At 55.3% G+C, this 26915-nt stretch overlaps 2 protein-coding genes across 7 annotated transcripts in view; both read right to left on the bottom strand.

Moving 5' to 3' along the window:
• C3 (complement C3) overlaps positions 1–12757 on the bottom strand; it is a 35392-nt gene extending 22635 nt beyond the window's left edge. The window contains exons 1-19 of the mRNA XM_059062669.2: positions 12579–12757; positions 11885–12077; positions 10895–11057; positions 10727–10797; positions 8812–8906; positions 8623–8705; positions 8430–8520; positions 8197–8299; positions 7936–8062; positions 7521–7636; positions 7270–7416; positions 6361–6570; positions 6032–6238; positions 4534–4692; positions 4042–4171; positions 3693–3764; positions 3307–3504; positions 1119–1230; positions 768–853 (exon numbers count right to left, since the gene is read on the bottom strand). Of these exons, the coding sequence (XP_058918652.1) occupies positions 768–853; positions 1119–1230; positions 3307–3504; positions 3693–3764; positions 4042–4171; positions 4534–4692; positions 6032–6238; positions 6361–6570; positions 7270–7416; positions 7521–7636; positions 7936–8062; positions 8197–8299; positions 8430–8520; positions 8623–8705; positions 8812–8906; positions 10727–10797; positions 10895–11057; positions 11885–12077; positions 12579–12649 (2434 nt within the window). The 5' untranslated portion in view covers positions 12650–12757. The remainder of the gene's footprint in view (positions 1–767; positions 854–1118; positions 1231–3306; positions 3505–3692; positions 3765–4041; positions 4172–4533; positions 4693–6031; positions 6239–6360; positions 6571–7269; positions 7417–7520; positions 7637–7935; positions 8063–8196; positions 8300–8429; positions 8521–8622; positions 8706–8811; positions 8907–10726; positions 10798–10894; positions 11058–11884; positions 12078–12578) is intronic.
• Positions 12758–18964: 6207 nt separating this feature from the next.
• Positions 18965–26506, bottom strand: GPR108 (G protein-coupled receptor 108). 6 transcript variants are annotated; one of them, XM_067032998.1, is made up of 19 exons: positions 26284–26506; positions 25329–25584; positions 24495–24614; positions 23637–23687; positions 23325–23407; positions 22376–22500; positions 22218–22279; positions 22063–22131; positions 21862–21966; positions 21525–21658; positions 21341–21416; positions 20767–20840; positions 20561–20678; positions 20351–20481; positions 20222–20265; positions 19926–19975; positions 19656–19739; positions 19420–19553; positions 18965–19266 (listed from the first exon to the last, which is right to left on the bottom strand). In XM_067032998.1, the coding sequence occupies exons 2-19, from the start codon at positions 25446–25448 to the stop codon at positions 19194–19196; spliced, it is 1653 nt and encodes a 550-aa protein (XP_066889099.1). In that variant the 5' UTR covers positions 25449–25584; positions 26284–26506; the 3' UTR covers positions 18965–19193. The 6 variants fall into 6 exon arrangements, with proteins under 6 accessions (XP_066889099.1, XP_066889097.1, XP_058918626.1 ...); XM_067032996.1 differs by having other exon boundaries at positions 22218–22300; positions 26284–26500; XM_059062643.2 differs by lacking the exon at positions 26284–26506 and having other exon boundaries at positions 25329–25597.
• Positions 26507–26915: the final 409 nt, after the last annotated feature.

Genomic DNA, 26915 nt, shown 5'->3' with positions numbered 1-26915 from the left:
GGTGACTGAGATTTTTGGCACCCACTTAATCTTGCATTCAAAGTCAGTGCCTCACTCTCCTTGCCCCATTCTCAGACCTGCTGTAAGTCATCCACATTTGGCTAGGGTGTGTCAGGGTCTCACACCCAGCCCTTGGTGGCGGTGGGGTGGAAGGGCAGGGGGGGTACACATACACCTTTTTTTGTCGTGTTTCACAATCTAACCACCAATGTTTCAATCACTCATTTCATCCCGCTTCCTCTTTTATGTTTTCTTAATTGCTTTACCCAATATCATGGCAACATCACCCCTGCAAAGTTTTTGTTGCTGTAAATCATTCTGTATGATACTATGATGGTGGATACATGTCATTATACATTTGTCCAAACCCATAGAATGTACAACACCAAGAGTGAACCCTGACCTCAGCTAAGAACTTGCAGGGACCATGATGTATCCATGCATATCCTTCGATTGTTACAAATGCACCATGCTGGTGGGGGATGTTGACGGTGAGGGAGACTGTGTCTGCGGTGGGGAAAGGGGTTTATGGGAAATCTGCACCGTCCTCTCAATTTTGCTCTGAACTAAAACTGCACTAAAACTAAAATCTATTTACAAAAAGCACAATGTCATTCACATTCTACACTCTAATGCCTCTCCAGGAACCAGGGGAAAGTGTCAGCCACCAGGAAACAAAGGATCTGTCAGGATGGAATGAGAAAATGCCCGGGGGGTGGGGTCTGGGGTCCTGGCCTCCTGAGGACCAGGCCGCCATCCTCTCTCACCTTTCTTGTCTGACAAGCTCACAGCCAGAATCTCCCAAGTGGTGATGGAGTCTTTCAAAAACACGTTCATGAGCTTCGTGGAGATTCTGGATCGGGGAGGGGAGGCATTAGAAGATACCTAGCAGGGTGGAGGGGGAGAGCTGGTAGGGAGGGGCCCCAAGGGACAGGGTTGGAGGGGGGCTGGCAGGTGGGCACGTGTAGGTAGCCCCAACTCTTCTAGGCTAGGTTGCGTGATCCACAATGATTCCAGAAAAGAGGGGGCATTGAGGTGCATGCAAACTCAATGTCCAGTCTGGGGTGATGATAGGGGCCGGCCTGGGGGTGGGTTGAAGTGGGAGCATCCCAGCCTACCCATTTTTGTCTGCGACTTTAAGGTCCTCAACAATGGTCCACAGCCAGCTCTCTGGGAACTGGCTTCGGGAAATGATGTCTTCCTCCGGGATTATTTCATCATCCAGGTCACCTGTGGGGGGTGGGAGTTAAGACAGACCCACTTTCCCTGCTGTCCCCTTTTAGATATTTATCTCTATAATACCCCAGAGGGATTCCTAGCAGCGACACACTCAGGGTCACGTGATCACTTGGGGGGACCCTAGGCACATTTGCCTCTGGGGGTTCCTTTCTCCATAAAAAAAAATTAAAAATCATATTTTACAATTCTGTTGGTAGAAAGGTGAAAATAAGCCAGACTGGACTGGATTGATTTTTTTTTTTCCCATCTTTGATTTTCAAGGGAATGAAAACATTTGCATGACATGAATGTGCCTCTAAAAGCATCATTGGCCCCCAAGCACCATGCCTGCTGTGTCTGATGGTAAGTCCATCCTGAAAGCAATGGGGTGAGTTGAGAGATTCCCCAGACTTGATGGAGATTTTGCTGAAGAGATGGTGGCCTTTAAGAGCCAGCTTGACCCCGTCAGCATGTAAACGAAGCTGGGCTGGAATAGGGTTCAACTCTGGCTGGGCTTTCCTCAAAAAATGATGAACAGATTTCAATTTGGCTCTGGGTCTGCCTAACGACAAAGTATGTGGAATTCCATAGATGCCCAAATCCACCCATACTCTGGAATAATCCATCAAAGTGCCCTTGGGGTACTAACTTTTAATCAAGCCTCTGTCTCACCCCGATTGGCTAAAGAAATGACACAATGCTGGAAAACAAACAAACAAACAAAAGAACCACCCGTGTGTGTAAACTATACCCCAGTAAATCAGAAGTTTTGACCAAATTTCCTCTTTGTGAAAGAAAAGTCTTGGGTCACTGGAGCAGACAGCACCATGTCTAGTTATTGCAATTTGCAAAGAGACTGCAAGTAGAAGTCTTTGTTCATATGTGTTGCGTGCGAATCTGTGTGTCTTTGGAGTGGGGGAGGGTTGGAGGAGTTGCTAGCTTTCCAGATAAAGGAATTTAGACCTATTTGACCACTATGGCAATGGCTGCCTTTGAGAGGTGCCTGCAAATATTCTGTTTTGACAAAGCCCATCCTGGCAGAAAAGTCCTCCTCTTAATTAAGACATATTACAAGATGTTTTAAAAAAGGAGGGATCAGTTCACACCGGGGTCCTCTGCCTCTCAGCAGATGGCAGTGGGGACTCTTGTTAGTTCTGTAAATGCCACTTTGTGGTGGAGACCATTCTGGTTTTGCTTGAAATGGGCTTCTAAGAGAAGCTTCTCTTGGCTTTGCTTAAGACTGACTTGGCCTGAGATATAAAGTTTCAAGTGTGTACATCCAGAGCCAGATGAATGAATGAAGGAAGGAACATTGATTAGGCATAAGTTAGGCACCTCTCTTTGGAAGGCAACATGAATTAGTTTTCTTTGGTAAAAGCAAGGCTAGAACCCATCTTAGTCTTCCCACTGGCAACTAGTGTGACCAGCTCTATCCTCTAGAACGTTCCCTCAGACCATGGATGTCCTGGGCACTGCTAAGGTCAAACTTCAGAGTGACAGTGACAGGGACAGGATGATCCTCCCAGGCAAGGGAAGAAGGACCTAGGCCCCCACTGGACTGGGTTCTTCTTCCCTCAGACCTGAATCACCTAGCTCCTCATCTGAAGGCTTCTTTCCTCTTCAGACAGGTGCCTCCTCTCTCCTCGGACAAGCACCTCCCCCCTTGGACAGGCACCTCCTCCCCCCTTGGACAGGCACCATCCCCCTTGGACAGGCACCATCCCCCTTGGATAGGCACCATCCCCCTTGGATAGGCACCTCCCCCCTTGGACAGGCACCTCCTCCCCCCTTGGACAGGCACCTCCTCCCCCCTTGGACAGGCACCTCCCCCCTTGGACAGGCACCTCCTCCCCCCTTGGACAGGCACCTCCTCCCCCCTTGGACAGGCACCTCCTCCCCCCTTGGATAGGCACCATCCCCCTTGGATAGGCACCTCCCCCCTTGGACAGGCACCTCCTCCCCCCTTGGACAGGCACCTCCTCCTCCCTTGGACAGGCACCTCCCCCCTTGGACAGGCACCTCCTCCCCCCTTGGACAGGCACCTCCTCCTCCCTTGGACAGGGGCCTCCTCCCTGCCGCTGGACTCACTCCTGGCCAGCTCCAGGGTCCCGTCGCGGCTGTGCTGCAGCCGCAGCTGGGCGATGTATTCGCAGCAGTCCAGGAAGGCCTTCACGCATGCGTCGCCTTGCAGGATGAACTGGGCCCGGCGCTGGCACGAGAACTTCATGGGGTTGTCCCGCATGCCGTCCTCACAGCACTTGCGCAGCTCCTGGTTGTACTGACCAGCTGTGGGAGCACAGATTCCCCCGCCCCGCGCGCCCTCAGCCCGGGCCTCGAAGCAGGAGGCACTCAGGACAGACTCCAGGGAGAACTTCCCCACGGCCAGGCCCTCCCCCTCCCTCTCTGTCTGGGATCCCGTAGGGGCTGGATCTCGGGTGGGAAGCGGTGGGCGAGCGCCGACGGAGGGCTCCCACCTTTATCCATCCTCTTTTCCATGAGCTGCACCGAGCGGCGTCGGCGGGCGGCTGGTTTCGGGCACTGAGGATCTAAAGGCAGGTGGACCGGGAACCAGATGGATTAGGTATCTACTGTGTGTCCTTGGGTTCCTCCCCAGAGCAGTCCCCCGTGAGGTCGGTGTGTTATTGCTCCCATTTGACAGATGTAGAAACTGAGGCTCCGAAAGAAGTAATATGCTAGACGGTGGTGGAGGCGGGACTTCAGTACTCCCACCCCCATCCCAGAGCCCTGCCCTTAACCTGTTCTCAGTATCTGGGAGGTGGAGGCCCTGCCCCTCCCTAGCCCTGCTGCTGGCTGCATCCTCACCTGTCCTCTGGGCGGTCTGTAGGCCTTTGCTGGTCTTGAGGGCCAGCCCTGCATCCGTGAAGACGCCGGCATAGTCACTTCCACTGCCTGGGGTGCAGCCAATGTCTGCCTTCTCCACGATGTCCCAGATCTGCAGGGGGGAGTGGAGGCCGAGAGTGTGGCGAGATCGGGTCCGCCGTGCCTCCGCCGACCGGCCAACACGTCCATCCAACCCCGCCCCATCCGTCCTCATCCCGGTCCCCAGGCTGGCCGGCCATGGTGGACCATCTGGAGTTAGAGCTGGAGCTGCGTCCATCCCCGGGACCATCCCCAGCTTGGACCCTTGTCCATCCACATTCTCACCGTCAACTTGACTTCAACCCATCCCCGTATCTGCGTCCATTCGGACCTCTACACTTAACCCACACTCAAACCCATTTTTCCCCCCCAGCGCCATTCCCACCTCAACCCAACGCCACCTCTAAGCCAACCTCAGTGACGCGGGGGGCATACCTTACTCTGGGTCAATTTGTTCTTCTTATTGAGCACAAACACGCCCTTGTCCACGGCCACCAGCCCCACTCGGGACCCCTGGTCAGCCTCGATCTTCAGGGTTATCTGTTGCCCGGGCCGATGGTGCTTTTCTTCCTTCCCGCCATTTTTCACCACCAGCTATGGTCAGGGGTGGGGCGGGGGGAGAGGTTTGGAGGGGAGGGGGGGAGAAGTCAGCCCCGCAAGGCCCTGGTCTCTGGGAGCCAAAGACAAAGGAGGTCCTGGGTTGGACTGAAAGGAGAGAGAGGAAGGGAGGCAGGCGGAACCGGGATCAGGCGGAAAGTCAAGAAAAGAGAGCAAACCAGGAGCAAGAGAGACGCCGAGTACAGGCTTCCAGTTACAAAATGAATGAGTCTTGGGGATGAAATGTACGGTGTGGGTAATATAGTCAATAACCACGTAGTATCTCCGTATGGGGACACATGGTCACTTACTACACTCATCGTGGTGAAGATCCTGAAATGTAGAGGAGTATCGAATCGCTATGTTGTATACCAGGAACTAACATAGTGATGTAGGTCAATTATACTGCACGACAAACAAACAGACTCAGAAAAAGAGATCAGATTTGTGGTTACCAGAGGTAAGGGGAGGGGGAATTGAAGGAAGGTGGTTAAAAGGTACAAACTTCCAGTTGGAAGATGAATAAGGACCAGGGGTGTAATGTACAAGATGCAAATATATATAATTAATGCTGCTGTATGTTATATATGAAAGTCATTAGAGGAAAACCCTGAGTTCTCACCACAAGGGAAAAGGTTATTTTTCCTATTTCTTTAATTCTGTACCCCTATGAGATGATGGACGTTCACTCAACTTAATGTGGTGATCATTTCATGATGTACGTGAGTCAAATCATTATGCTCTACACCTTAAACTTAGTGCTGTATGTCCGTTACATCTCAATAAAACTGGAAGAAAAAAAAGACACCGACACTGAAACAGAAGGGGAAGGAAAGAAGAAGAGAGAGGCAGGAACCCTGCAAATGGGGGAGAGGAACAGATACAGAAGGTTGGAGAGAGGGCCTCCCTGGTGGCGCAGTGGTTGAGAATCCGCCTGCCAATGCAGGGGACACGGGTTCGAGGCCCGGTCCGGGAAGATCCCACGTGCCGCGGAGCAACTAAGCCTGTGCGCCACAACTCCTGAGCCCGTGCGCCACAACTCCTGAAGCCCACGCCCCCAAGGCCCACGCTCTGCAGCAAGAGAAGCCACCACAGTGAGAAGCCCACGCACCGCAAGGAAGAGGAGCCCCCGCTCGCCGCAACTAGAGAAAAGCCCGAGCGCAGCAACGGAGACCCAACGCAGCCAAGATAAATAAATAAATAAAAGAATAGGATACATAAAAAAATTTTAAAAAGGGGTCAGAGAGAGACACAGAGCCAGCGGGCCCAAGATGGGGAAAGTGACAGCCAGGCGGAGAGTCCCCAGATGGGCACAGAGAGATGCCACAAAGCTTACCGTGCCCACACAGGAGTCCTTGACATCCACCCACACGGAGTCAGCCACCACCTCCCTCTGGCCGCTGCTGGTGATCAGCGTGTAATAGGCCACCAGGCGGAAGGAAGGGATGAAGTCTGTCGTGATGGTCATGGGTAAGACCACCAGGTCCTGGCCGGGCTCTCGCGCCTGCCGCCCCACCTTCAACAGCTTCCCCTTGTTCATGACCTGGGGAGAACGGGTCGATATAAGCACCGGAAAGGTAAGAGGGAGGATGGGGGTGGGGGTGGGGTGGGGCGGGATCACAGAGGGCTCCCGGGGGATGCTGGGTGTTCCAGGAAGCCACAGACCAAGTAAGTGTAGTAGTGGATCTTGGCTTGGTGACTGGGGTCTGTGCGCAGGTGGAAATTGACATTGAGAGTCTCCCCAGGCTTGAGCTCCACTCGGGGCACAGAGATGTGCAGGTAGTTGTTGGAGTTGCCCTGGGTGTTGTAGGGTAGGGCCTGCATGGTCCTGGTCGCCTGTCGCGCCTCTGGGATGTTCTCCTTCTGCGTGCGTACCTGGGCGAGGAAAGACAGACGCACGCTGGCCCCCCCCAGAAATGTCCACACCCGTATCCCTGGGACCAGGGAATATGGTATTTTATGTGGCAAGAGAGACTTTGCAGATGAGATTAGGTTAAGGATCTGGAGGAAATGGGGGAAGAGATGGGATTATCCGGGTGGCTGCAATGCCACTGCAAGGGTCCTTATAAGATGTCTAGGCAGCAAGTGGGATCCTGCTGTGCAGATAAGAACCCTTCTATGCATGCAGACTACTAGATATTTATATAGGATGGATAAACAGCAAGGTCCTACTGTGTAGCACAGGGAATTATATACAATATCCTGTGATAAAGCATAATGGAAAAGACTATGAAAAAGAAGGTATATACATATATATATATATACACAGTTATATATATATATATATTCAGTCATATACATATATATAACTGAATCACTTTGCGGTACAGCAGAAATTAACACAACATTGTAAATCAACTCTACTTCAGTAAAAATAAAGTAAAAAAAAAAAAAAAGAGCCCCTCTGTGTAAATGAAAACATCTCTCTGTGGATGGCACATCCCTTTATGCACATGAAAGGACCCCCCTGTACGCCCAGGACGGGATCCCTTTGTGCAAACGCCAGGACCCTGCTCTGCAAAATCAAGCCCCCCCGTCTCCCGGCGTGGGGTCGCGAGTCTGGCCTGGACTCACGGTGATGGTCAGGGGCTGCCGGTTGTTGAATGTGTTGATGCTTAGCTTGGCCACACCGTCCGCCTGGGTCAGGGAGCGCACCTTGGAGCCCTGGGTCACCACCGGGATGTGGCGGGCGGGGGAGCCGTCGGGGTTCGTCACGAACACCTGTGGGGGCAGGCCAGGTGGAGGGGGGGGGTTCAGGCAGACCCAGAGGCACGGCCGCGCTCAGGAGCAGCGGAGGGGGGTCGCAGCCCCGCCCGGGGTCTCACCATGAGGTCGAAGGGCATGGCGGGTTTGAAGAACTTGGGGGTCTTGGTGAAGTGGATCTGGTAGGGGGAGGTCACGATGGGGATGCCGGTACGCTCTGCCTCCACCATGTCGCTGCCTGAGGGGGGGCCGGTCGTGAGGACGGGGTCCTGGGCCACCCCTCAGGACCAGGCCTCCCCCGCTCAGACTGGACTCTGCCTTCACGCTGGGCCTCTTTCCTCGGGCTGCATCTCCCCCCCCCCCGTAAACTGGATCCCATCTTCATTCTGAATATCTACCCTCAGACCGAGCCTCCCCTCTCAGACCGGGTCTTGGGCCGCAGACTGGGCCAGCCCTGTCGGACGGGGGCCCTGCTCCCTGCTGGGCCTCCCAGTCTCGTGCGGTGGTGCCGGGCCTCTGCCCTCAGCCTGGCCTCACCTGAGTGCAGGATGACGGTGACAGACACATATAAGGACTTGCCCACCAGGGCATCGGCTTGGGAGGGCCGTACCCCGTTCAGCAAGACCTGCCGTCGCAGTTTGGCCTCCCCAGTACCGTCATTGATCTGGGGGAGACAGTGAAGGCTCAGCGGAGGCGGGGTGGGCGGGGGGAGAGGGGCTCAGGTGCGGGAGGGGCGCCAATGGGGACAGGAAGTATGCTCAGCGTGGAGGAGACTTAGAGGGGGCCTCTGTTAGGTACCGGAACACGGGTGAGGGACTGGGTCAATGAAATCCTCCGGTCACCGTCCTGGACTCCGAAGATGACGAAAGCTGTTCCATCTACATTCTCCCCGTACAAGAACCTGTGAGGTGGGGAGAGTCTCAGGTTCTCCCCTCCTTAAAAAGATGAGTCTTCCGCCAAACTTCTGTTGGCTGTGGCTGAGCCCCTCCCCCTAGCTGGTCCCTCTCCTGGCCACCTCCCCTGTCCCTCACCTGGCAATGATGTTGACCTTCAGGCCATCTGGGTCATCGATGTAGTAGAATTTCTCTTCCGGCTCCACTTGGACCTCAAAACTGGGCAGCACTGGGGGAACAGATCATGGTGGGGAGTGAGCCAGCATGGGGTCCAGAATTACGTGCTCCCCCCTCTTTCCCCGCGCTCCCACGGCCCCCCTGCTCCTCTTACCATATTCCTTCACCTCGAACTCAGCAGAGAAGACCTGCTGCGGAGAATCTTCGTAGTGGGCGTTGATCTTCCACTGCCCCATGCTGTGGCGAAAGCAGGCTAGTGATCTGACCAGACCTAGCAGCCCCCCACTCCCTCTCCTGGGGTAGGGGAGCCCTGAACCCCCCCCTCCTGGAGGGCCTGACATACTTGACCAGCTCTGGGATGTTCCAAGACAAGGCCAAGATGCCAAACTGGTTGTGAGAAGACAGGGAGTCCCGCTTGATGACAATGCCTTCAGGGGTCTGTGGGGAGACGGGGAGAGAAATGGCTCTTCAGAGACCAGGCTTAGCCCTTTGGCTCTCCCTCTCTGTGGCTGGACACTCTGTGTCATGTCTACAGGGGCAGTGGTTAAGAACATGCGCCTGAGCCAGTCAGCCTGGGTTCAAATTCCCACTGTGCCACTTACAAGCTGTGTGACGTGGGCAAGTTACTTAACCTCTCTGTGCTCAGTGTGCACAGCTAGAAAACGGAGATAATTATAGTTCCTATGTCACTGGTTTGGGACATGTTAATATAGGCAAGAGCTCACGGTGATCAGTGTCTCTCTGAAGACTAATAAAAACTAGCATTTATCACCTACTTTTGTGCAGGACCCTGCACTAAGCATTTGATTTGTATAAATCACACATAATTGCCCACATTCGCCTTTTTTGACCTAAAGCATAGCAGTGTCGCGTGGCTTGACCTAATACATATGTGATTTCATTCGTTGCCAACAGTTAAACGACAGGAGACATCACATAGAAATCTGGTATTCTGGCTTCTCTTGGAAATTGGGGTAATTGTGGATAACGTGCTCCTGTTGGCACAAGGTGACATTTCATGGGAGCCGGGCAGCTCTGTGCCTTTAGAGGAGGTGTGTGTTGTGTTCTCTGTTCCCCGCAGATCCCACAGTCCCTAAAGCCAGCTCACAGCCTTCAGAACCTGGTCCCTGTTAGGTTTGTGTGATCTCAGTACATACTCACGAAGATCCCGTGATCTTCGGGAGCACATGCTCCATTCCTTCCCTTCCTTCTCTGTCCCTTCCTCCTACACTTGTTTTTCCCTGCCCATCGCTCCCTGCTTCTTTCTCCCCTCTCCTTCACTCTCTCCCTTCTTGCAGTAAGTTTTTATTTACCCTACTACCTGCCCAGCGTGGTGTCAACAGATCACCCCTTTCCGTTTGGAATTTAGGTTCCATGGATGTTGGGGGAAGGTGCAATTAACAAATGAATAAATCCAATTTAGAAGATGCTAAAGGGAGATGGCCCGGAAGGAAAATAAGAGTGGAGGAAGGGAAAATGAGAGGGGAGTAAGTGCGTGTGTGTGTGTGTGGGGGGGGGGGGGGTTGGGGGGCTGGGGAGAGAGGGGGGTGTTGCAATTTTATGGGGCGCTCAGAGGGGTCCCACTGTAAAACTGGGACACTTGTGATATTTGAGCAAAGACTTGAAGGAGGTGATGGAGCAAGCTGTGTGGAAATTTGGAGGAAGAGGGTTTTTTGGGTAGGGGGAATAGCCTGTGCAAAGGTCCCGGGGCAGACTGTCTGGGTTGTTGGAGAAACAGTGAGGAGGCCCGTGTGGCTGGAGCAGAGTGAGCGAGGGGGAGACAGGGAGGAGGTGAGGGCAGGGAGGGGACGGGGTATGTAGGGCCGGGCCTAGCGGGCAGCGGGGAGGACTTGGGCTTTTACCCCGAGGGAGGTGGGAGCCCTGGAGCGCTGCGGGCAGAGGCGGGGTGCTCACAAGCGCCCTCTGGCTGCACTAGCCGGAACAGACTACATAGAATTAGCGTCTGTCATTATCCCAATCTTCAGATGCGGAAACGGAGACTTGGAAAGGTGAAGTGACCTGCCCAGAGTCAGTGACCAGGGGTTTATCGGGACCCAGGATCCACGGGCGCAAGCATCTCTCCACGTAGTCTCCCTGGGTCCCCGCCCCCGCTCCCCATCTGTGTGCCTCTACATATTTCTTTGCCTTTAGGTCTCTGCTGCTGGGCCTTTGCCGGTGTCTTCTTTCTCTGTCTCTATCTCTTTGTCTCTCTCCGAGTCTCTGACCCGGGTACGTCTGGGGCCCCGGTTGGCTGGTACCTCAATGCTGACGATAACGGTCTGGCCCACGGGCAGCAGCTTGTGGTCAACGGTAAAGATCCGATAGAGGACTGAGACGAGGCGGGAGAGAAAGGGAGAGCTGGGTGAGGCCCTGCCCCTCCCCCCAGCCCTGCCCCCGGCCCTCTCCAGCCACCCCCAGACCCTTACCCGTGGAGCCTGGGGTGTAGATGGTCTTGTCCGTCTGGATGAAGAGGTACCCGCTCTGAAGGCTGATCAGCACCACCTTCTCCACCAGGACGTTCCCGAAGGCCGCCTGGACAGTCACGAATTTGTGCCCCCTGTCTGATTTTAACTCCTTGCTGGCCGGGATCTGGGCATGAACCAGGGGATTATTAGGGGTCTGCTCTAGGGCCCCTTGCCTTTGGCTGGATCCACACCTGCCCCTCTTCACAACAGAGCCTGACCACCATCACTCCTGGTCTCCCTTGTTTGCCTAGGTTTGGGGAAAAAAAGGGTACTTGGAGAGAGGGCAAGGGCAAGAGAGCGGGTGGGAGTCAGAGCGAAGGATAGGAAGGAGGAATCAGACAGGGGGCTCAGAGGAGCGAGAGCTCAGAACGGGAAGGGGACTCCGAAAGAGGAGGAGACTCAGAGAGGGGAGGGGCTCTGAAGGGGGAGAGGGCTTGGAGGGGGAGGGGCTTGGAGGGGAGGGGCTCAGAATGGGGTGCGAGGCTCAGAGATGGTCCGGCTTGGAAGGCGGTGGAGTTGAGAGAGATAAGGGGGCTATGTATAGCACAGGGAACTCTGCTCAATATTATGTAACAACCTAAATGGGAAAAGAATTTGAAAAAGAATAGATACACGTATATGTATCACTGAATCACTTTGCCGTACACCTGAAATGATCACATTGTTAGTCAACTAGACTCCAGTATAAAATAAAAAGTTAAAAAAAAAAAGGTGGAGGCACCTCAGAGAAAGCACTGGAAGAAGCAGCGGGAGGGGCTCAGCAAAGGGAGGGACTCAAAAGGGGCGGAGATTCCGAGAGGGGAGGGGTTCAGAATGGGGAGGAGACTCAGACAGAAGGGGCCGGGCTCAGATAGAGTGGGTGGGGCTCAGAGAGGGAGGAGGGGCTCAGCAGGGGGAGCGCTCAAAGAGGGGGTGGGGTGTCGGCGGGGCTGGGCTCCCGTGCGTGCCCACCTTTATGGTGACGGTGCCCAGGTAGCCATTGGCACTGTTCAGCTCGGTGTTTTCGCTGGACAGCACTTGTCTCTTGGCCGGGAAGTCGTGGACGGTGACGGCGACTGGTATATTCCCTTGCCCTTCGTGGGCCTCCAGCACCACCATCTCCTCGCTCTCCAGACGCAGGATGTTGGGGGTGATCATGGAATACCTGCCGGAGGGGAGCACAGGGCATGGAGCTGTCACGCCTGGAGCCCGAGATTCCAGCCCTATCCGGGTCAGCGCTCTGCCTCAGCCCCTGGTCCCACAGGGGATCGGGTGACCGGTAGACAGCTCAGGGGCTTCAAATCCCATCAACTCCTGAACCTCCCAATCAAAACCACTGGGAGCCCTAACCCCTAAATCTTTAAACACCCCAAGTCTCTATAAACACCCAACCCTGGAACACCCTAAACTTCTCCCTAAACCTCTAGCACCCAAGACCTATAAATACAACCAACTCCACCTCGTCATTCACATACACCCATACGAGAATCTCTAAACGCTTAAATCCTGAAACTACAAACTCCCAGATCCTATGAAGTCCAAACTTCCCGTCCACAGAATCACCCAACACCGCGCATGCGCCCTAAACCTGCAGAGACCTGTACCCACAAATGCCCACTCCCATCTCAGAAGCAGCCTGGTTTGGGGTCGGGCTGTGACTACTCACATGGGGTCCCCCAGGGCCAGGGGGAGACTGGCCAGCAGCAGCAGCAGACTGGGACCCGAGGTGGGATGCATGGTGCCAGGACAGTGCAGGGACAGAGGGACAGAGGGACGGAGAGATGGGGGGGGCGGAGGAGTGAGCAGAGCTTGCTGGAGGCTGCCTTTTATCTAGCTCCCGACTTTCTCCCTCCTCAGCCCAGCCCTCCACTCCCCACGGGCTCCCCCCTCTCTGGTACTGCCCCAGATTTCTCAATACTATTTCCTAAGTTTTTAAGTCTGTGGGGCAGCATGAGCTTGGGGTAAGTAACCCCAGGGCATGTCCTCCTGCAACAGAAACACAACAGCCTCCTGCCCTGGGCTCCCTCAGGGTCAAGGCCAGCTGGTGAACAGGGATCTTTCCCTGTCACACCCACTTGGTAGTAGAGGAAAATTGAGGACAGAGGGGCCCCCCCCACCCCAGATATGTGGGCCTGATCCTCAGTCCACTTTTGGCTGTGCTTTTATTCACCAAACCCTCCCTGTGAGTCCATCTCTATGCTGGCAGCTGGAGTCCCACTTCTAGAATCTTCCATGCTGGGGTGGGGGTGGGGGTCAGAGTCCAGCACCAAAGCTCCTAGCCCCATGGAGTGCCTTGCCCAGTGGAGAAGAGCTCAGCTTCTTGGGGGGGTCAGGGAAGGCTTCTTGGAGGAGGGGACATTTCAGCTGGGCTTTGAAGTATGTGTAGGAGTTCACCATCCAGGTGAGAATGTTTTCTAGGGCAAGGAGAGCCTGGAGCTCCCTTCACCTCCTCTCATCAAGAAGCCTGAGTATTGGGCTTCCCTGGTGGCGCAGTGGTTGAGAATCTGCCTGTCAATGCAGGGGACACGGGTTCGAGCCCTGGTCGGGGAAGACCCCACATGCCGCAGAGCAACTAGGCCCGTGAACCACAACTACTGAGCCTGCACGTCGGGAGCCTGTGCTCCGCAACAAGAGAGGCCGCGATAGTGAGAGGCCCGCGCACCGCGATGAAGAGTGGCCCCCGCTTGGCGCAACGAGCGAAAAGCCCACGCACAGAAACGAAGACCCATTGCAGCCAATAAATAAATAAATAAATAAATAAAATTTAAAAAAAAAAGAAGAAGAAGAAGAAGCCTGAGTAGTGGGACTTCCCTGGCAGTCCAGTGGGTAAGACCCAGCACTTCCACTTCAGGGGTCACGGGTTCAAGCCCTGGTCGGGGAACTGAGATTCCCCCATGCCTCAAGGTGTGGCCAAAAAAAAAAGAAAAGAAAAAAAGAGGCCTGGGTGGCTATGATGGTTTATAAAAGTCATAATTGAGGAAAGTCCCATGGTTAGCTTTTGTGTTACATCAGCAACCTCTTAGGGTATTATTATTATTTAAAAATATATTTAACTTTTTGCATACTTATATGGTTCAGCATCTAAAAATAACCTTCCTTCTGCTTCTATCGCTAGGCATCAGGGTCTCAGGCATGACCAGGTAACCAAATCTTGTGTTTCTTTCCAGAGGTATCTTATGTGTTTACAAATGGTCACACGTTTTAAAAACAAATATCAGCAAGCTCTAAACACTTCCTTCTGGTCTCCCTGCGTTACAGCTTGCGTTTTCATAAACAGTATACCTTAGAGATTGTTTAATATCAGTGCTCAGAGAGTTTCCTTGTTCTTACAGGCAACGGCCTAGTATTACATTGTGTGGAAATGACCAGACTGATGGACAGACAGACTTCCTATGGTTACAAAACCATGCTCCCTCCAGGGAGTAATCTTGAGCTTGCATTATGTCTCAGCTCTCATGATTATTAAGTGGTCAACTTTGGGCAACTTACTGATATCCACCGGAGCCTCAGTTTCCTCCTGTAAAGTAGGGTTCTAACAGCAGCAACTTCAAAGGGTTCTTACCGCAATGAGAAGAGATAATTCTGGATCAAAGCCTGGGTGCAAAGGTAATCTTGCTAGATATCGCTCAATTCCCCTCCATTATTATACTGATTTGCATACTTGCGGCCCTGCACAAAATCGCCAATTTCCTCATGGCCTCTCCTTGAGGGCATATTGGCAAAACTCTGTATTTTTGCCTCTGTCATTTTAATTTGATTTTAAGTTGAGCATCTGGCGGAAGGGGGGATGTGAAGCCAGGTGTCGGAGGGGGATGGTGTGCTGATGGGGGGATCCAGACCCCTGGAGGGCTGTTTTCCAAAGCTTCCTTGAAGGGGTTAACAGGGACCTCACTGTGATTTCCTGTAAACCATGCCATTTTCCTGGTCATGCCCCCATGCCCCAAGTAGGGGGAGGCATGGAGCAATAGAACAAACTTGGCTTCTGTCGGCTTTGATTGCGACACCCCTTCTTTGGAAGAGGAGGAGCGTGAGGCAAACACCTGCTTGCTCTCCAGATATGGGGTTCCACTCTGAAACTGGGAAGGGAGCCACCTGCTAGGATCCCCCAAACCCCAATATTTATCTTCCTCCCCTTCCCCCCCCCAAAAATACCCATCCAGTCTCCTGGTTTCATTATATCCTTAAGCATTCAGGGTTGTGATTTTACAACCTTGAGAAGGAATTCCTGCTGGCCTCGGTTTCCCTGCAAGGCTGGCTGATCCTACCCCAGAGCCTCTGTTAGTACATCTGAGCAATGGGACTGATGGTAGTTCCTGCTCTTTTGACAATTAAGGGAACATAGATGGCTTGGAGCCCTGGGCTTGGAGGGAAGGCTCATGGCCATGGTGGTGGAGGTCTGGGAAGGGTCCTGCCCATGACCTCCAAGAATTGACCAGAGGGATGGAGGTAAAAATGGACCAAGGTCTCCTGGAAGGGAAGGAAGCCAGAGGAATTCTTCCAGGCTTTTTCCTGGGGAATGGACATTTGCACCCAGAAGTTTGGGAGGGGGGAGGCGGGCAAGATAAGCCAGCAGGGGAGAAAGAGAAAGATGCATTCCTGGTGTGGACCGAGGGAGAGTGAGGCTGCTGGGCAGGTTCTAAGTGGGATATCTAGGAGACCGTTTTTTTTTTTTTTTTTTTTTTTTTGGCTGTGCCACTCTGCTTGCGGGATCTTAGTTCCCCGACCAGGGATCAAACCCGGGCCCCCTGCCCTGGAAATGCGGAGCCCTAACCACTGGACTGCCAGGGAATTCCCTCTAGGAAACTCATACCAACAAAGTATTTGTTATTTACCTGAAATTCAGATTTAACTGGGCATCCTGTATTGTGTCTGGCAACCCTAGCTGGGGTGCAAAGAGAGAATAAAGGGGAAAATGGGCATGATTTCTAGGTGGGGGGAGCCCAGGTGCCCCCTTCCCCTCTTCCACACCTGCCTCAGTGCCATTATCTCCGGATGCACCCTATCCCCACCCTTTCCCCATACAGGCACCACCATGCCAGGGAGCAGCAGAGACGCCCCCCTCCCCCTCCCCACGACCCCCGCCGGTTCCAGGATGGGTGCTATACTGCTTTCTGGGAATCTTCTTCCAGGACCCAGAGCCAGGTCCTCCTTCCAACCCCCACCCCCCACCCCCCTCTTCCCCGCCCCACCAGCAGCCTGGACTTCCCCCTCTCTCCCAAATCATTACTCATTAACTTGTGGTTAACCTTGACCTGATTAAACCCATCCACTTGCCCTCTGGCTCCTTCCCTCCACCCTCTCACCCCCGCAGAGGCCTGGGCACCAGGGACCCTTTTTTGGGGGGCTCTGCGCGGCAAGGGCTTGTGGGATCTTAGTTCCCCGACCAGGGATTGAACCCAGGACATCGCAGTGAGAATGCAGAGTCCTAGCCACTGGACCACCAGGGAATTCCAGGCCAGAGGTCTTTTGAGTGCAGCTCTGCCTTCTCCCAGCCTCGATTCCTCATGTGTAAATTAGACATTCACAACCATGGAACCTCCCTCTGAGTCTTGGGGTGGCAGCACGTGGCATCGGGCTAGCTGAGTCCAGTGCCCAGCACATGGCCAGCGCACAATGTACCTGAATTTTATTTTTACTAACACCTGCTCCTCCTCTCTCTTGTCTTATTTCGGTGACAGTCCCTCCGGGCCTCCAAGCCAGGGTCCCCCCCTTCCTCCCTCTCCCTCATGCCCTGTGAGCAGCCCTGTGACCCCTAGGCTGTCTCTCCCAACCCATCCTTCCTCTCCACCCCTAAGGCCCCGGCCTCCTTGCTGTAAACTCACGTCTTCCAAGTCATCTGGTCCACAGTAACTGGGAATTTTTTTTTTTCTAAAACACACCTTTGCATTCTTTCTATAAAATTATGATGCATGATACAGGAATATGCGCTAATGACTGTGATTCTTAATCTCAGCTACAGCATCTTAACGATTTTATGCATCTAGCTTGTTTATTCCAAATGGCTTAGGTGCTATTACTATCCCCGTTTTACAGATAAAGAAACTGAGGGCTTTGGCCACTTGCCCAAGATCCTCTAGCTGGTAAGAACGGAGATTTTTATTTTATTTTATTTTATTTTATTTTTTTTTGCGGTACATGGGCCTCTCACTGTTGTGGCCTCTCCAGTTGTGGAGCACAGGCTCCGGACGTGCAGGCTCAGCGGCCATGGCTCACGGGCCCAGCTGCTCCGTGGCATGTGGGATCTTCCCAGACCAGGGCACGAACCCGCGTCCCCTGCATCGGCAGGCGGACTCTCAACCACTGCGCCACCAGGGAAGCCCAAGAACGGAGATTTGAACCCGGCAGCTGGGCTCCAGAGTTTGTGCTCCTAAACTGTATGAGTTTCTGACTGCTGCTGTAGCAGATGATCACAACCCCGGTGGCTTAAAACAATACGTTTATTATACTGCAGCTCTGCAGGGCGGAAGTCTGAAACTGAGGTGTCAGTAGGGCTGAGTTCCTTCTGGAGGCTCTAGGGGAGAATCCGTTCCTGGGTTTTTCCATCTTCTAGGGGCTGCCTGCATTCCTTGGCTAGCGGCCCCTTCTTCCATCTTCAAAGCGCATCACGCTAGCCTGTTTACAGCATCACATCTCATTCTCTGATCCTGACCCTCCCGCCTCCCTCTTAAAAGGACCCTTGTAATGACAACGCACCCACTCGAATAATCCAGAATCATGCCTCATTCTAAGATTCTTAATTGAAGTACACCTGCCAAGTGCCTCTTGTCAAGTAAGGGAACATAGTCACAGGCTCTGGGGATTAGGGTGGGGACAACTTGGGAGAGCCACGGCTCTGCCCTCCCCAGCATGCACGTGGGGTGAAACACCATCCCTGTACTACCACGTCCCGCCCTGCTTTAAACTCTTCCTTGGCTCCCGTGGGCCCCAGAATCAAGTCCAAGTGTGTCTGCCTGCTTTTAGGCTTCTGCCAGCTGCTCTTGCCCTCCCACTGGCCAAGCCAGACCTGCAGTGGAGCTTGCAAGCTATTCTGGGCATTGCCTTGCTGCATAATTTCCTCAGTCTGCAATGCCTTCCCACTTCCTTCTTTGTCTGGCTGGGCTATATATTCATCTGGGCCCTGGTTAGACACACTTCCGCTTGCAGGAAGCCTTGACCCCAGCCTGATTCCCTCCCCCTGGCCCATGCCTGTGGTCCCCACCACGGAGTATTTTTCAGAGCTGCAAAATAGGTTCAGAGCATTCTAGTTAAAGAGTGAAGGGGGGCGGGGGAAGAAATGCATCATGGCGGTCCGCCCACAGGTGTGTGTGCAGGTGTGTTACAGGTGCATCTCTAATCTGAACCCCTCAAGGTTCAGAGAAATCCATGAAAGGTCAGGCTGTGTTGCAGGGCACTGTGCTGAACCAGACTCCCATTATCATGTGTGATACTCAACTCTATGGGGTCCCCATTTTACATGCAAGGAAACAGAGAGGTTAAACCACTTAACAGAGTCACACAGCAAATGGGGGCAAGGTCAAGAGGCTTGGTGGCAGGGAGTCTAGGTGCAGAGGGGCAGTGCACGCAGAGGGAATGGGCAGCTCTGGAACGAGGCTGCTGGTGTTTTTGAGTCCTGAGTCTTCTAACAACTTGTTTGCTGTGTTACCTTGGGCAAGTTACATAACCTTTCTGTGCCTCATAAGCTTTTCAAGAGTTAGAGACCCTGGAAGCCTTAGAATAGGGTGTGGCATACAGCACTCAGCCCGAGCCACTGGTGAGTCATCCAATCCCCATTCTTTTCTCCCCTCCAGCCTTTGCACACGCTGTCCCCTCATCTGGGCCTGCGTCTTTCCCCACTCTCTCTGCTCACGTCTGATTCCCCAGGCCTGGTCACTGCTCTGTCCTCAGGACCCAGCACAGGGCCCGGCACGCAGCGGTCGCTCAATTAACATTTACTGAATGTGCAAAGCAATGGATACGGCAACCTCTCCCCGCCCCGTGCCCCCCAAGGATCTCTCAGTTTCAAACATAACCTCTGCATTAGCTCTCAACCCCCAGAAAGGCAAGAAACTGGGGTAGCAATACAGATCGGTCATTGTTGTACAGCTGCCAGTGGGGACACGGTGCTCAGCATCTGTGAGGGAGGGGGACTGTCTGTCTTCTTCTGAACGGGCTCCAGGAACTCAGGTCCCAGGGAGCACCGGCGCCCTCCTCCCCACACGCTCTTTGGGAGAAGCCAGAGCAGGGAATGTGTGAAGAGAGGTGGATGGAGAGGGAGGAAGGAGTGTCCGAGGCAGGGACGTGATCACAACAGCTCTCGCCCCCTGGTTGTTTTGTTGACTTTGGACAGGCCTTCCCGGAACCCAGAATCGGTCATTCTGCAGGCAGACAGTAAGGAGAGAGTCCGTGAGCCGAGGGGAGCCAGGCCCCGCCCACTCAGCCCACCACACCCACCCCAGAGCCTCTTGGCCCCGCCCCAGGCTCCACCCACCTGCACCCACGGCCCCGCCCACCCCAGCCCCATGGCTCACACTTGCTTCATCTGCACATCCTCCTCATCCTCCTCATCCTCCTGGGGCAGCTGCAGGTACGGGTTATCCCTCGTGGGCTGGAACTTGTAGCCCGTGAGCACGAAGAAGGTGAGAGTGGAGCCTTCCACCAAGAGCTGGGGGCCGAGGGGGCAGAGTGGGAGTGTCAGGCACCCGCCTCCACCTCCACCTCCACCGTCTGGGCCACCCTCCGCCCCACCTGGGGCCTCAGTGCTCACCTGGTACAGCCACTGCCACTGGAAAGGCGCGACCGCCCGCAGCAGGATGGCGATGATCCGTGTGAAGTAGATGTAGCAGACGACCTGCAGGGACACGGGTGGGCGCAGGGCTGAGGACCACTGGGGATGCCTGGGGAGGGGGCCGGGGGTTATGGGCAGAGGGCAGGGGGGCGGGGCTCCGAGGGACTGCAGATGGAGGGGTTACGGTGCCTGTGCCCACGGGCGGTCGTTCCCCCTCCTAAACTTCCCGAGCGCGCACAGGGCTCCTACCATGACGTAGTAATGCCGGAAGAGCTTCAGCTTGGCCAGGTTCACTGCCACTGAGGGGTAGGCACAGAGAGTGGGGGTCAAGGGAAGGAGGCTGGGGGTGGGATGAAGGGGACAGGGGTGGAGAAGGGCTGGGGACAGGAGGACATTTGGGTGAGTGTCTCAGGGGCATAGTGTGGAGGGGGATGTCCCAGGATGGTGAGGGGGTGGAGAGACAGGAAGAGGCAGTCAGAGGGGATGGAAGGGGCATCCAGGGGTCAGCAAGAGGGACCAGGAGCAGGCCGAGGGCACAGCCTCACCCTTGCCATCAGTGCCAGACGTGTCCTGGAGATGCCGGATGGACCTGGGAAGGAGTGGGTGATGTGGGGGGCAGTCAGCACTGCGTCCACCCGTGCCTGCAGGGGAGGGGGTCGGGTGGGGGTCCTCACCAGACCACGGGGAAGAGGATGGCGCCGCAGCAGATGAGGTCCACCAGGAAGAGGATCTCCTTCCAGATGCCGTAGTCGCTGGCCCCCTCCTCACGGGACTCGATGACAATGTAGGCCACGTTGGCCAGGACCTGCGGGACGGGGGGGTGGGATGGGTGGGCCCAGCCTGCGCTCCTGCCCACCCGACCACCCCGGGGCCTCCATGTGCACCTGCAGCGAGATCACGATCCCAAAGACCTTCTTCTCCTTGTCGGACAGGATGTACTTGATGAAGGCCCAGCCAGAGCCGATCAAGGCGATGGTGATGAAGAGGAGGGCGCCCTTCAGCCTGGCGGAGGGGGCAGGGGGTGTGGTGAGGCTCGGGGGCCCAGGCCTCCCCTGCCCGCCTCCGGGCCCTAGCAGAGAAGGGCACTCACAGATGCGTGACGTAATGCGCGACAGCGAGGCCTTCGATGGGGTGGCCCTGGCTGTTGATGAAGTAGTAGTTGATCTGGAGGTGGATGGACGGATGGGTAGTCAGACAGATGGACGGGGGGACGGAGAGGGCGGATGGTGGTGGTGTGGGAACACGGACAGTCACTGTGGGATGGGTGGCCAGAAGTGGACTGAACAGAAGGTCATGGTCAGGATGGTGAGTGGACTGAGAAAGGGACAGTCACGGCCAGAACGGTGGCCGGGCAGATGGCAGGACAGTCACAGCCTTGACAACGGAGGGAAGGTCATAGTCGGGTGGACGGACAGTTAGACAGTCAGCCCGGTGGACAGCCACAGCTGGACCCACAGACAGTCAGACTGAAAGGTGGGCGGTCACAGCTGGACAGGACTGGACGCACAGCTGGCCACAGTGATAAAATGGACGGACACATGTACGGACAAATGGAACTCCCAAGCCCAGGGTCTGCAGAGATTTGAGGAGTGGCTTGTAGGGGCTTTTTCCTGGCCCCCGAGACCCCAGCCCACCCCATCCTGCTCCCGGCCCAAGGCTCTCACACTGTGGAAGAGGAGAGAGACGCTCTTGGTGAAAGCCAGGGCGGCCATGAGCCAGTGGATCCTGAAGACGTTGTACCTGGCAGCGGGGTCAGGGACAGAAGAGAGTGGGAGGGCATCGGTCAGGGGTAGGACTGGGAAGGTGTGATGAGGGGAGGTGGGGAACCCCCAGGGGCAAGGGCATTACGTGTTCTTGCAGAGGATGGACACCCAGAAGATGCCAGAGGCCAGGAAGCAGGCGGACATGACCATGTACAGCTTGAAGAGGGGGATTTCTGCCGCCGACAGGAAGCCCCCGGGGTTCCTCTCCCGGATCATTACCTGGGGAGGGGACAGCGGTGGGCAGGGGTGTTGCACACTAGCTCCAGACTTGTGGGGCCCTGAGTGTGAGTCTCCGGCTCTCCCGCTGGCCGGCTCCCTGTTTCTGAGTCTCAGTCCTCCCGTCTCCCAAATGGACACGGAGAACCTGGCCTGCAGTGAGCGCTCGGCGAACCTGCTACCCATCCTCCTCACCCCCCTCTCACCGTGATGTCGAACGGCTGTTCCCGGCCCGGCACCGAGTTGTAGCAGTTGTGGAAGTTGAGGTTGTACTGGCCTTCCTCGGCCCTCGAGCCGATCACCACGTGGAACTGGGAGGTGGGGCAGACAGAGGGGAGAGGAGGTCTCAGCGTGGGGGGTCCCCGCTCTGTGGAGGGGAGGGGCTGCGGCTACCCCCGGACACTCACACTGAAATTGTAGGTGTTGTTGAGATGGCCCAGGCCCAACACCAGGTCCTGGTCCTTCCCACCGATGCCCTGAGGGGACAGAGGACCTCCATGGAGCATCAGCCGGCCCCCCCTGGGGGCGGGGCTTCCTCCCTCCTGCCCTGGCTTCCCCATACCTGCTGGTCTCCTCGTGACCCTGTGGGTTTCACCTTGGCCTTGTCGGGTGCAGTCGTGGTCCCTGCCAGGGGCAAGCAGGTGACTTTAGAGACAGACACACAGCCGAGTGATGGGTGCCCGCCCGCTCCTCCGTGCCCGCGTGGCCACCCTGACTCACCACCATCCAGCTTGGGGGTGACCCTGTGCTCTGACTCCGGGAGCTCTGGTTCGGAGGGTGCCTCGGGGAGGAGCCCGGGAGAGATGAACAGCTTCTTCTGTTCCCCATACTTTCGTACCTGGACTCTGGGGGATGAGGCGGGGAGGGTGAAGGCTGGGGTGAGGCACACCTGCTCTGCTGAGGGGCTCAGTGGCCCCTCGGGCCCTCCGGGGCTCAGCGTCGGGCTCCATCAGTGGTCACCAAGTCGTAGCCTTTGGCCACCACCCATCGAGACGGCTGCTGCACCCCTGAGCTGCCTGCACCGAGGGTTAGGTGTCACTTCCTGTGACATTAAGTCACTCATTCTACTGAAGTACACACTATTTAAAAAGAAAATGCTCTATATACAGAGAGGCAACAGAGTATCTTTGGACCCTGGATTCAAATCCCAGTTTTCAGCCTCAGTGTTTTCACCTTTAGAATGGGGATAATAACAGTCTGAGCAGTCAATGAGTTAACACCTGTAAAGATCCTACGACGCTGCCTGGCGCACAGAGTGCATCCTACGAGCACAAATGACTTGTACTAATTCTCACAACACCCCTCTGTGTTGGGTCTTCTGCCTTGAGACCCTAATACTCCCTGGGCACTCCTCCCCTCTCTCCCTCCCATAATCAGAAGGCTTGAAGGCAAAATTAAAAAGCGAGTGGCAGGAATTCCCTGGTGGTCCAGTGGTTATGATTCGGTGCTTTCGCTGCCGAGGGCCCGGATTCAATCCCTGGTCTGGGAACTAAGAGCCTACAAGCCGCGTGGTGCAGCCAAAAAAAAAAAAAAAGCGAGTGGCTTTCTCCAAAGGAGTTGAGGTTCTTTCTGGCTGGTTCTGGTTCCACCTCCTCAGCTCATGTGGGTAGCACAACCAGGGAAACCCCCATGATGGATCTTAAGGGGAGCCACCAGCCCCCCAACTCACTGCAGATCCTTGGTGTCGATGAGGAAGAGAACCAGGAGGTTGCTACTGTTTTTCCAGAGAGGACAGTCGTGAGGGTCCCGGCTCTAGAGAGTGGGCAGCAGGGAGCCTTGGTTACCGCCTCCCACTGGTCCAGCCTCACTCTGCCTTCCTCCCCATCCACCCGGGCGAGGGAGGGTCTCTTCCTGCTCCCCCCTCTGGGAAAGGACAGGGACCTTTGGGTTCCAGATGCTGACAGACCATCCTCCCCTTCCACCACCCCTGCCCCTCCTCACTCACCCCCTCCCCACCTCCACCTCTGCCCCCTCCACTCACTGAATAGGAAGGAACACTGCCAGATCGAACCCGGGTCAGACTGAACCCCACCTGGCAAGAAAAAGAGATGATGTGAGGGACACCAGCAGGGAGCTCCAAGCCACCTCTATCAGTGGCAATAGTAACGTAACCTCGAATTTCCTGAAAGCCTACTAAGCGTGAGATTCCGTGGTCACTCACTTCACTGACTTTTTCCATCCGCGCCCAGCCCCCCAACCCTCTTCCTTTAACTCCTAACCATCCTTGCCCCTTGACTGGGATGTCACTTCCTCAGGGAGACCTTCGCTGGTCCTCGACCTAGCCCACCTGTTTCCCCCCATTTAAAATGCTGATGTAAAAAATAAATTCAATAGGATGTTCATAGCGCCCTGCCTTGGGCTCTGGAAGCCAACACACTTGGATCTACATCCAGGCTCTTGGACTCTGAGAAGCTACATGCCTCTGAGTGTAAACACCTGTAAAATTGGGTTTACAGGTGTAATATTTTCACAGCATCCCTGAGAGGTGGCTATGACAGAACAGACTCATGGAAATAGATTTGTATGCTACCTGGTACCCAGCGGGCAATTCAATAAACACTAACTTCTCATTTCGACTGCAGGAACTGGGGCTGTCTTGTTCACTGGTAGGCTCCCCTCCCCGCAGCTCAGTGCCTAGCACGTACTGCATGAAAAGTTATTATTCCCAAGTTACAGATAAGGAAACAGAGGCTCAGAGAGATCAAGGGACTTGCCCAAGATCACATGGCTGAGAGGCAGAGCTAGGATGTGAATACAGAATTGGGGGCGTGGGAGGGGGGCGGAGCTCAGAAATTCGTGCGCCTCTTCCTCCTCCAGCAAACTCCTCAAAGTCCCTCACCAATGGGGCTTTCTCATCTGTCTCCTGGAGGCCCAGCCGCAGGAGGCTCAGGTCCACCTCCAGAGAGCCGTTGGTGTAGAAGCCAAAGCTGTTCAGCTGGATGTCTGCTCGCTTCTCCCCCTGCCAGAGACCAAGAAGGCAGAGGCAGCTCAGACTTCCCACCAGCCCAGCCCCAGGGCTCCAGCATGAGGTTCCCCCAAGGGCTTCGGGCCCCTCTGGGTATCTCTATATTTAGGACAGGTCCAAAGGGTGACGGGAGAGGTTGAGAGGGCCAGCTCTGGAGGCCATAAACTTAGACCAATCCCAGGCAGGGACAGGGTGGCTCCGGATCCTCTGGCCACTGTTCGGAGAGTCCAGGATTCGAAAGTCTGGGATACCTGGAAGTCTCCCCACTGGGTGAGCATCACCCGGAGAGCAGAGTTACGCATCTTGGGGTGCCTGGCCCTCACCTCCCGGAAAATTTTTAGATTCCAACTGAGCCCCCAAGGTCCCAATGAGTACCCAGAGGACCCCATTCTAGAACCCCCAGGGACTTCCCTGGGTGGCGTCAAGGGTCCCTAGCGTCCCAAAAGCAATCCCAAGAATTTAGAGGACTCGGAGTCCGCCGTCTGCGGAGATAAACCCCCCCTCCCCGGTGGGTGGGGCAAGACTCCAGCGCGGCTGGCCAGGCAACTCCAACAGGAGGACCAAGGGGGAATCCTCGGACGAGACCACTCCGGGCCTGGAAGCGGGGGGCGCCGGACCGCTCCATCCGGACGAAACCACTCCAAGCCAGGGGCTTTTCCAGGCCAAAGCTGCGACCCACACCCCAGACCGCCGGGCGGCGGGACTCACCGTCAGCGTCAGCCGGTGGATGCGCCCAGAGCAACCGTCTAACAGCAGCAGCAGAAGTAGTCGCTGTCCCCACTCCGCGGGACTCCCGCGGGCGAGCCCCCTCCTCTCGCTCACTGCCATCTCTGAAGCCAACGCCTCCCCCGACACCGCCTCTGACGCCCTCAGGCCCGCCAATCGCCGCACGGTGGGGGCCGACCCTTCAGCTTTTTTCAGCCCTCTCAACCAATCAGTAATCGTCTCCTCTCGAGCCCGCACCCTGTACGACACCAAACGGACCCCCGGGTCCCGAATGGGAGTGTTTATATTGCTTAACCCCGCCTCCACGCTCACCAATCACTAGAAAGATTGTCCCCGGATGTACTCTGATAAACAGTCCATCCAACCAATTGTGATGGACCTAATATCCGGCCCCTAAAGGGGAATTCCTTCATCCACTCTTAACTGACAGACCCGTTCAGAACTACATTACCCAGAACGCAGGGGGAGCAAACAGCTCAATGGGGAGTTCAATAAACTACACTTCCCACTATCCCTAAGGACGGACGTCCCCTTTCTTACCCCGGGGATGTGGCTCCCAGCCAAAGCTCAGGCTTTTGGTAAACACATGCATTTGCTAAATCCTGTCCTGTTCTCCTAATCTTCCTGATCCACCGAGAGGCCCAAACCTGGCCCCAAGCTAAATCTTGACCCTACGATGACCCATGATCCCAGGCTGAGTCACCAGCCTTAGGTGGACCCTTCTGTCCTGGAGTGAGGCAACTGGAGGCCCATCCCCAGATCCCAGGCTGGTCTTGAGTCAGGCTGAAACCCGGCCCCAGCCTGAGCCCCCTACCTGGAGCTGAGCCCTGACCTCCGCCGAAACCTAGACTCCCCGACCCCCTACTACCCTCAGCCTATACTGAGCCTTAATCTCTGGCTGAGCTTCCGCCTGGATTGACCTCAGATTAGGACTGACCTGTGGACCTTAGTTTGAGTCCCAGGACTTCGACTGGGTGGCTGACCCCTCTGCTAAGCCTTCTATCCCAGTCAGACTCCATCTCAACTGTGGTGCCGACCTGGGATGAATCCCAACTTCATTTAGAGGCTGAGACCCTACTCCCAGGCTGAGCCACCGAGTTCCAGACCCCAGGCTGAATTCCTGATTCGATCTGATCCTCTAACCTCGGGAGCACAAGTCTACTTTGTAATTTGAAGTTTTCTAACTCAGAAGCCACCAGCAGGTGGGGCCAGGTCCTCGCAGAGCCATCTGTCCCAGTGTGGGCTCCCGGAGAGATCCTCCTGGGCTCCTCCGTTTGTGTACTGGGAACCTGCGGGCTCAGAGCCTAACTTGTCCCCGGGAGCCCCCCAGCCCCAGCAGGGCTACTGTCACCTCTTGTAGCCAAAGAGAAAGCACCAAAAGAGGGAGAGGATGAAGGAGGTTGCTGGTAGGATCTCTCCCCTTTAATCCCAGTGCCTCAAAGGGATTAACAACGCGTGAACAGACTTTTATGACAGGGACGACAGACTTCCAAGCCCCAGGGTTCTAGGGGCGGCGGGGGTGGAGTCGGAATCCCAGGGTAGGTGCAGACAATTACAACTGATTGTGCC

This window comes from Kogia breviceps, chromosome 4, assembly GCF_026419965.1.
Source record: "Kogia breviceps isolate mKogBre1 chromosome 4, mKogBre1 haplotype 1, whole genome shotgun sequence".
Lineage (NCBI taxonomy): Eukaryota > Metazoa > Chordata > Mammalia > Artiodactyla > Physeteridae > Kogia > Kogia breviceps.
The sequence above is the reverse complement of the archived record's forward strand: the minus strand, read 5'-3'. Positions and strand labels throughout refer to the sequence as shown.